Source organism: Loa loa (genome assembly GCF_000183805.2).
Source record: "Loa loa unplaced genomic scaffold supercont3.56, whole genome shotgun sequence".
Taxonomy (NCBI): domain Eukaryota; kingdom Metazoa; phylum Nematoda; class Chromadorea; order Rhabditida; family Onchocercidae; genus Loa; species Loa loa.
The window spans coordinates 208,460-218,285 of record NW_018108236.1 but is presented as its reverse complement, the minus strand read 5'-3'; the positions used below and the strand labels follow the sequence as shown (position 1 = coordinate 218,285).

At 32.7% G+C, this 9,826-nt stretch overlaps 2 protein-coding genes across 3 annotated transcripts in view; one reads left to right on the top strand and one right to left on the bottom strand.

Moving 5' to 3' along the window:
• Nucleotides 1–1,893: 1,893 nt before the first annotated feature.
• On the top strand, nucleotides 1,894–7,418 carry LOAG_08597 (methylenetetrahydrofolate reductase; the record flags this gene model as incomplete). Its single annotated transcript, XM_003144127.2, has 13 exons — nucleotides 1,894–2,097; nucleotides 2,717–2,852; nucleotides 3,391–3,505; nucleotides 3,831–4,018; nucleotides 4,504–4,597; nucleotides 4,842–5,035; nucleotides 5,177–5,385; nucleotides 5,737–5,890; nucleotides 6,104–6,313; nucleotides 6,450–6,638; nucleotides 6,849–6,947; nucleotides 7,034–7,185; nucleotides 7,274–7,418. Exons 1-13 carry the CDS (start codon nucleotides 1,976–1,978, stop codon nucleotides 7,416–7,418), a joined length of 2,007 nt encoding a protein of 668 aa, XP_003144175.2. The 5' UTR covers nucleotides 1,894–1,975.
• A 1,753-nt stretch (nucleotides 7,419–9,171) lies between these two features.
• LOAG_02346 overlaps nucleotides 9,172–9,826 on the bottom strand; it is a 3,203-nt gene continuing 2,548 nt past the window's right edge. For both annotated transcript variants that reach the window (XM_020445982.1, XM_020445983.1), the window contains exon 6: nucleotides 9,172–9,641. In XM_020445982.1, the coding sequence (XP_020303622.1) occupies nucleotides 9,537–9,641 (105 nt within the window). In that variant the 3' untranslated portion in view covers nucleotides 9,172–9,536. The remainder of the gene's footprint in view (nucleotides 9,642–9,826) is intronic.

Genomic DNA, 9,826 nt, shown 5'->3' with positions numbered 1-9,826 from the left:
GAAGAATTCGCATAAGGATGTTTGTTGATGAATGAAATGCTATTCCAGAAATCAATAACGATTAATAATTTGATGTGGGGGAAAAAAGAGAAGAAAATGATAACAGATTTTCCTTGTCGAAGTTAAATCCTGCTATTAGCCTCGGCGCAAGATTTCATTGTTTATGCTATTTATCCATTAAGCTGACAACTTCAACATGTGCAACTCAGTGAAGAAATTTTTTGTAGAATAATTTTGAAATTTGTAAAATGCATCGTTGATAATCATTACTACATTCATCTCTGCTGCAATTATTCATATCTCACTTCTTAGCTTAGTCAGTCGATATTGTAAATCTACTGACCTTGTCAATATCAGTCGTACGAATAATGTCAACAACATGAATGCAACAGTTTCTCTTGTTTTTTAATAAAAAATATCATTCAGAATCAATCAAACTTGTCGTTTCAGCTAAAATTATAAGTAAAATGAAAAATTTATCGCTAAAATGATAAAGCTAATTACGAAGTATCAAGTTTTTACCCGAAATGATTTACTCAACAATCAGCAATGTTTTCCTTTGCTACATTCATTAAATTCTGAATGAAATTAGATCCGTGTCCAAATATATGTACATTCCGTTGTTCCACCAAAGTCTCGGGAGTTTTGAAATTTTACCAAATTCTCGGGAGTTTTGAGACGATCGGTTTAAATATCAAAATTTAATGGCATCACTCATATACTACTGAGTTTTCTGAGAAGTGATACTAAATTAAATTCGCGAGAATATGGTATAATCCAGCGACTGACACAAGAACTCTTTATAGAACTTGTTTCTAATTTCCGTTCAAATTCACTGGTATTAATTTCGTAAACCTTTTTAGGGCTCCTTTTTCTTTTTTTTCTGCAACTTCCATAGAAAGCATAATCTTCACTTTTTTTTCCATGAAAAATAGGATGAAAAAAAAGTCGACCTTTAGCAGCCCTAATTTTCCGACTATCTCTTGGACGTAAGCTTTCGAACTTTCGAACTGCAAAAGTGAAACATAGCAACGTCAAAAACATAATCGTAAAGAAATACTGGAAATTTCCCTAATAAAATAAATAGGATTAAAGTTTTTGCATTAGTGAAATTTATCCAATTGCAAAAGTAGGCTCGTATGCCATAAAGATGAATAACACTGCAAAAGATTGTCTAGATGAGTGCTACTAGTAGAATTTGGCCAATACAACCCTTAACTTCATGTCAATTGCTTCTTTTTTCTGGTCTGTTGAATCAATTATTTAAAACCCTAAGGAGAAAGGCACCAAGTTTTTGTGTATTGTACTTTTTTTTTCAAACAATTTCATCCCATGTTCACATTTTTCAAAATTACTAACAAAGAGCTAAGATTTTGGAAATGAAAAAAGAAGTTAAATGCAAAAATTTGATCTTTCAGATCTAGTTAAAGGATTCTCGACGTAACAACTAAGAGAGAAAAGAAAAAGAAGAGTTGCTTCTAACCCAAATGGTAACTACTCTTAATGGATCATATCACATATCAATTACACTCACATCCATTTGCTACAATTATTAACTGGCATTATCTTGTCTTTCTCAGTGAATCTTTTCAAGTAATGAATTAATTTCCTGTCACTCAATTTTATTCCGTTCTTTCATACGTGCCTGCATTCCTGAATGACAAACAATTGAATTGTACAATGTGTTCCTTTACACTCATTAATAAGAAGAGAGACTATCAATTATATAGTAGCATGAAGAATAATGTTACCATAGCAAAGACCACTCATACATCATTTCACTAAACATTAACTGCAAATCACTCCCCTCCCCGTTTTTCCGCAGTTGGCATTGCCCCCGCACTTCGCACCAGTAAAGATCGCTCAACAGTCACATCTTGACCTAGTAGCAAAGGATATTCCGCTCTATGCTTTCCAATGGTTCGTACCTGTTCTAGTACTCGTTTTGATAATTTGACGCAAAGCTGGTGATGTCATGCATGTTATTATGGATTCAGTGACGGATGATAATGGTATTAGAACGGATTTGACAAACAGTAATTTTAAATTTGTGATCGATTCACCAGAAATCACCAATCAAGCTGCCATTTCTTCAGAGTAATATATTATAATAATAATTGGTTAATTCGTTTATATAAATAATTAATTGAGCAGTTTATACAAATAATAATAATTAATTAAGTAGTCCACACAAATAATAATAATAATAATAATAATAATAATAATAATAATAATGATAATAAATTAATTAGTTTATATAAATAACAGTTGTAAAGTAGTCTTGTGAATAATGGTAATTGATTAAGTGGTCTTTGTAAATAATAATGACTAAGTGGTTGCTTTGTTATCACTTTAAAGTGAGTTCAATGAATTGCGAGACACCTCTGCACTTGAGATGATTGTAATTTTGACTCAACTTTGACCTGGTAATGTATGGTGTGCTATGATCTTTTACGTTGCATTATTTTGATATAACCTCAAATTCCATGAGGACTCACTGAAGCTCTGCCACTACTATGATTGTTGTTTATTGCAATCATTTCAAGGACTAAAAACTACTTAATCTCCTCCTTCTTCCTTCCTATTCTCTTCATCGTTTTTCATGTTTCTCTGTTCTATTTCTCCTTTTCCCTTATAGATTTATTTGTTAATAGCTACATATATTCGTAGGTATTTAAGTACTTGCTGACTATTTATCTACAGCTTTTCCTTTCAGTCCGGTTATTCCACAAGCATGCGGCAAAAAATGGAGCGAATCTAGGACTGACTGGGCAACTAACGGAACCTACGTGCCGTTGCGTGATCGCATTAAAAAGCGAATTGCCAGAGGCATACCATTCTTTTCACTTGAAGTAAGTATAGATTTTTAATTCTCGAAAAAAACGTATATACTAATTTCACCACAAAAAAAGTTGTTTTTCTGTTCATTTTAAAAAACTTTTTTTTCAATGTTTTGAAAAAATTATGCCTTGGATTTAGTTTCATTTTATCACTGTTTAAGCAGAATATAATTTTGAACTTGATAGATAAAGAATATCCAATATTTCTATTAACAAAAAAAGTCGACTTTTCGCTGTAGTTTGAATTTGATCCTAACTTCGTCTTACATCTACTTTTACATTTTACATTTAATATTTCTCAAGCCATATTAATTTGTAGCTCTAACTGTAGTTTGTTTCTTTTTTCAAACTTAACGTTATTATTAATATTGAGGCTTACAGCTTGATCTTTTTCCTCTTTTTTGAGATATCATTAAATAAGCCTGCACTTTTGTCACTATATTAACATGACATAGCAAAAAAGATATTGGTCGGAAGTGATTATGATAGTGTTTACCATTATCATAATCACTTTCATAATGTCATGTTTACTGTAGTGTCGCTTTTTCAGTTTTTTCCGCCGAAAACAGCAAACAGCGTTGCCAATTTTTTCGCACGTCTTGACCGCTTTCGTGAAGGAAATCCGATGTTTGTTGATATAGCTTGGCATTTCGGGTCCGATCCTGGTTTGTTAATTAAGCTGGTCGCTTCGTTACATTGTTTGTAAGCACTGCAATGTTTATTTTTGTCGCACATTACGAAATGTTGCAATAGATGACAGGAATAATTTTTCACAAAGGTAACTTTTTTCTCGAACTCAAAATCTAAAAAGAAAAAAGTTGCTAAAGCATGCTACCTTCATTTATTTTATTATCCTCCTAACAGTATTACTCAGGATTTACTTACATCAGAAATTATACTTTATCCGCTGCAGTTTACATTGTTGATCCACTTTAATTTTAGAACTGTTAAAGTCTTGCGTGACTCTATCCGTATTTCCCGAGATTTAAGGTAATATCAACAATGAAACATCATCATCCTCAGTGGCAGCAGGATGTTTAGACTATTGTGGGTTGGATACGATGCTGCATATCACATGCTGTCCATATACAAAAGAGCAATCAATAAGGCATTTAGAACAGAGTAAAGCATTGGGACTAAAAAATATTTTTGCTCTTCGTGGTGATCTTCCTCGACAGGTAAGTCATGGCGATAATATTTTTGGTTCAGTAAGTATTAATTAAAAAAGTATTGAATTATCGCAGGTAATGTGGTGTACTTGAAAAGAAAAACCTCTAACTCTCTTCGCTGTTTTGTAAATATTATTACATCCCTCGCCCTTGTAAGCCACACATGTTATATTGTTTTCATGCTTCACGCTTAAAGATTTCGCTTTTTCAATAGTAATTGTTCGAATATCCTACCTTCGCCGCGAAGACAGAAAAAAAACGCATATAGTGTCATAATTAGGTGACAACTGTTATATCAGTGTTAATCAGCTGTAATTCAACTTTACATTATACTGTTCTAGATAAAGGTCGGCTACTTTTACTTTTTAATATTTAACACTGTACAGGTTAGTGATAAAGTTGATGAAGTATTCTAAAATTTGTCGGTATTTTTACATGCAAATGAAACTTCTGAATATATTAGACATACATTTGGAACTGTCATAAAATTGCAGGACGAAAATCCACTATTGTACAAATATCGAGCTTTAGACCTCATCCGATGGATAAAAGAGGAATATAACGATTACTTTACGATTGCTTGCTCTGGTATGTTTTGGTCTTCACCTGCATTTAGTAATAGTAACAATTACATACTAATAAAATAGTGATCATTAAAGCTATCTACCACTCAGGGTAGGACATCTGATTGTGAAAATGCGGGAAACCTTTGAAGAAGACTTATAATAAAGTGATTATAAGAAGGAAGTGATAACAGTAACTGTATATTGCATTAGAACTTTATATCTACTGCTTTTGTTCTTGCTTACTAGAGCAAAGAAAAAATTTACAGGCTATCCGGCAGGACATCCTGAAGCTCCGAGTTATCGAGCTGACCTTTTATATTTGAAAGCGAAAGTAGATGCGGGAGCAGATTTTATTATTTCTCAGATAATTTTTGATGGGAAAATATTTCAAAGTTTTTTGCGTGATTGTCGCGAAATTGGTATTACTGTACCAATTATCCCAGGAATCTTGCCAATCCAGGTTTCCACTGACAGATCTATTTTTCGTTCTTGTTTGATGAAAGATTTGCATGCCAATCTTCTTTTTTTCATCAGTAAAGAATTTATATTCGAGAAAAAGAAAAACAAAAAATAAATGGACGACTTTAATTTGCATTTACAGAGTTATGAGAGTATTCGTCGTATCGCAGAATTATCACAACTGATCATACCCGATTCTATCCTTGCTAGTTTGGAACCGATCAAAAATGATGACGATGCCGTACGTAATTTTGGCATTAGGCATGCTGTCGATTTATGTCAAACACTTTTCACCAGTGGTAGCGCAACATCTGTACATCTCTTTACACTAAATCGAGAAACTTCTTCAAGGTGATTTAATTTATATTTCAAATCTTGTTATCATTCTGTAGAGGTGGATGGCAACCTTATCAAGTATTAATAATTGCTATTTGTTCAATCAAATACAGGAATTGAAATGCTTTATTATGGTTTCGTAAGTTTCATAAGATAGAGTTATTATGGAAGTGCTTTACAGACTTTATTATGCTATTCATGCTTCAAATCACGAACTGTCTGTAGTCCACTTTCTGTCTTTCTTGCCTTCAAATATTTTTTATTTTTGTTCTTCATCTTTGTTCCATCCTGTTTTTCCGTTTGTGATAAACGGTAATTAGAATTCTTATTTGTTATATGCAAGCATGAAACTTTCGAAATTTTAAGGGAAATTTTACAACAATTGGGGCTCTGGCCACGTTCACCAGTGCGTGCCCTGCCTTGGCGTTCGTTTGGTGAAAATCATCCTATTCGCTGCAAGGAAGATGTGCGACCTATTTTTTGGTCAATGCGACCGAAATCTTATATTTTCAGGACCCGTGTAGGTTTTTTGATGCTGCACATACATTTCAATAATTACAAGCCCTTACATTCATCTCTTTCATGAGATCGCTGATTCCACACCTTATCATGTTGTGAAAATAATAAAATTCTAGTGCTTTCATTTGCATATAATTAGATAAGTTTCACTACACGTAATTCATTTGGATTTACATTTTTATATATATTTGTGACTAGTGAATAATGTTGATAGGAATGGGATGAATTCCCGAATGGTCGTTGGGGTAACAGCAGTTCGCCAGCATTCAATGATCTCAAAGATTACTATTTATTCTATCTGAAAGGACAGCCAACCAAGGATGAGCAACTTCGAATGTATGGTGAACGTTTAGAAACGCTTGCTGATATACAAAAAGTATTTGTCAATTTTATCACACAAGATAACAATGAAAATGGTGTAAAAGTAAGCGCCATTACTGCTGATATTGCTTTATTATTTCATGTTTAACTTGATATGAAAAACTAGAAAAAGCTATTATTCTCACCCGGTACAAAAAACGGAAGTAATCAAAAATTTCGTTATAATCATCGAGTTTTAGGTGAGCCAGTTACCTTGGAATGAGCGACATGATGGTATACGAGCTGAAACATCACTTATAAAGGATCAGTTATTGTGGTGCAATGCAAATGGATTTTTGACAATCAACAGCCAGCCATCCGTTAATGGAGCCCCTAGTACGGATCCTTTTGTTGGTTGGGGAAAACCAGGTGGCTATTGTTATCAGAAGGTTCCTTCCTTGTCTATTTTTGCAAACTCATGATATTATATCGTATTATTATTGTTTAGCTATTGATATTTTTTTGAATGAATGAATTGTTGAGGTGTAAAGAATTCGAGATTCGAAAAATAAAGTCATGTTTTCTTTTATTCACCGTTCTACATGGTTTTCTGTTTTTTTAATTTTAATTTCCTTCAAGTTTTTGACCTGTACTTTCAGGCTTATCTCGAATTCTTTACATCACAAGCAAATGCCGAAGTTCTATGGAGTCTTTTGCCATCTTATTCGCGTCTTAATTGCCATATTGTTAATCATGATGTAAGATTTTCGTTTCTATAGGCTTATATCAGCAAGAGATATATAGATGCTTCTGAAAATTGAGACATTGTCCGCAAATCTTGTAGGCAACAATTGATTGGACAAATAATGAAACGACGATGCCGATCGCTGTTACTTGGGGCGTATTTCCGGGTTCTGAAATTGCACAGCCAACAGTGGTTGATCCACTTTCATTTCGTGTTTGGAAGGATGAGGCCTTTAGTGCTTGGTTAAACTGGTACATTTACTCTTCCTCTTGTTTTAAGAATAGCTATCTTGTTTCTTTAAATTTATATTTTTATTAAAAAAAGTGTTTATTAATTTAGGTCATCCATATACGCCGAAGGAACATCGAGTCGTTGCTTGCTAGAAAAAATTTATAACGAATATTGTTTAGTGACTCTAGTAGACAATGATTACCCGAAACCAACTATTATTTTCGATTGCTTGGCTCAGCTTATCAACCGTTAGTAGATCCAAATTTTTGTTACAGATAGAATTAGAGATGGCTTTTAGGTTTGCATCGCTGACATAAATAAATATCATTAAGTGATGTGATTACGGCTTCATTTCTTTGGTTTTTCGTTTTCCTCATATAGTTCTGCAAATCAGCTCGCTGATTTAGAACTGATGATAAGCATAGTTTTGGATGAATATTACATTTCTGCTTGCGATTATTGTTGCTATGATCTTACCACTGTTATATGCAAATACTGGATTACGCAAAAATAATTGCACTTTTGCACTAATGAACTTTGCTGTTTCATTATTTAATACATCCTTAAATACGTCATATCATTTTATTGCTTGTTTATTGTTTTGTGTTTTCCGTCAATAATTAATCCCTTTCATTTACCGTATATTTATTGTAGATGGGATAAATAATGAACGAATCAATGAATTCTTACTTTCCAATTGTCTAAAAGTTTTGGATATCTCGGTTATGAGTAGATCAGTAATTTGCTGATTCAGGATTGATTTACTACAACTTTAGTATTGGTATTGGACTACAGTAATATTCATAAAGTTAGAGGATGTGATGTACACGAACATCTAAATTAGTTTTAAGAATTAAATTAGGCTGAAGCGTATTGTTGAACTGAGTGTTTCATATTATCATTTCAAATGATTTATTTATTATTGTTTGCCTTGGATGTAAGAATAATATCGGACAAAAAGCAAATTCGAGAGTTGTATTTCATGGCTTCAACTTGCTCATCATGCAGTGAGATAAGTTGCAATATCAGAATGCGTTTGACCCGGAACTACAGGCATGAAGAAAGGCAGTTCTGTGGCAGTTCAAGAAATTGCAAAGGAGACAAAAGTCTTGAAGTTGAAGAATGCTGCTATCAGTCAGCGAAAGATGACAATGATTAATTGACAGCAACTGTTTGAGCTGATATTGAGGAATTAACTTTGATGATTGATCTCTATTGGCAAGAAAATACAAGAAATGAGTGTGTAATATAGTCACATTTACTTATGAATCTATTCCGATCACCAATGTAAAAGGCGGTATAATTTTACGCCAGCGTATTGTATGCGTACATTAGTGGAAAAGTGTAAATATTGGTAAATCTAAAACAAATTGAAATGCAATAGAATGCATTACCAGTTTTAAAGCAGCATGTTGATTTACAAATTTTATATAAGAGGAAAAATGAACGAAATAAATTCGCAGTCAATCGTATCCCTAAATAATATCCACAGAAAAGATGGATGTAATTCTTGGCTGATTCACACAATCTTTCTGAATCCTGGCGAATCATATTATATCTGAGACAAATATGCTTGACAAATGGATAACAGCAATGCTTGCAACGAGAGGCCTAAATTTTTTATTGCAATGTGATTATATATCGTATGACCAGTACTTCAAAAAATTAACCCCTGTATTTATCTTCCGCCAGCTTTTTATCATCTGGATAGTTTCTTGCGCACTTCCAAAATCAGAGAGACGCAGGAAGAACTTTCTAAGAATTCATGAAACCTCGAGATATCAGTTAAACAAATTTATTTCTCATTAACAAATAGCTGCTGTTTGCCTATTTTCATTATAAGAATGATAAACAGATAGATTTCGTTACAATAATTTGACATCATAGCAGAACCATAATTACTTGTTTTATTGGTAAAATAATAAAGAATTTCGAGTAAAATTTTCATTCGAATTGAATAGATCAATAGGCAGGCATTCCATTTTAATTTTAATTGCACTTTTTTTTGTTAATTTTGTTACTAATAAACCATGACATTGCACGTTCTACGCTGATAGTATCACTGCTGATATTTCCCATACATCATTGCAAAAACTTCTGACTTGCCAAATATGAGAGATTTGATTAACTAATCGGTATTCCTTACACTTTACTATGTGACACCTGCATTGTCAGCATTCATAAATTCATCACCGAGTTTTTTATTAACAATTGACAGATGTACAATCGAAAATTTAGATGTTGAAATTTATTAGCAAAAAGTAGTACAACACTCAGCAAACGCACCCCAGGTGAATTGCACATTTGCGCCAATAACGTGGTACAGCAGGTAGTTGACCTTAAAAAAATATTTCTTTTTCCCGTATTATTTTCAGGATGAACTGGTCCGTTGTCTGATCTGCGTTACTTGGCTGCTGATATCGTTGATAAAATTCTTGAAAGCATTTGGATCTCGTAAGCATTTCTGCTGCTTATCCTTAACAAAATTTGTATTTTATCTCGAAATCGTAATAAGAGCATCGAATTGTCATCTATTTTTGATCAAACACAGTTGTCTTTTTGATCAATAATTTATAAACAAATAAATAAATAAGTATATATATATATATATATATATATATATATATATATATATATATATATATATATATATATATATAT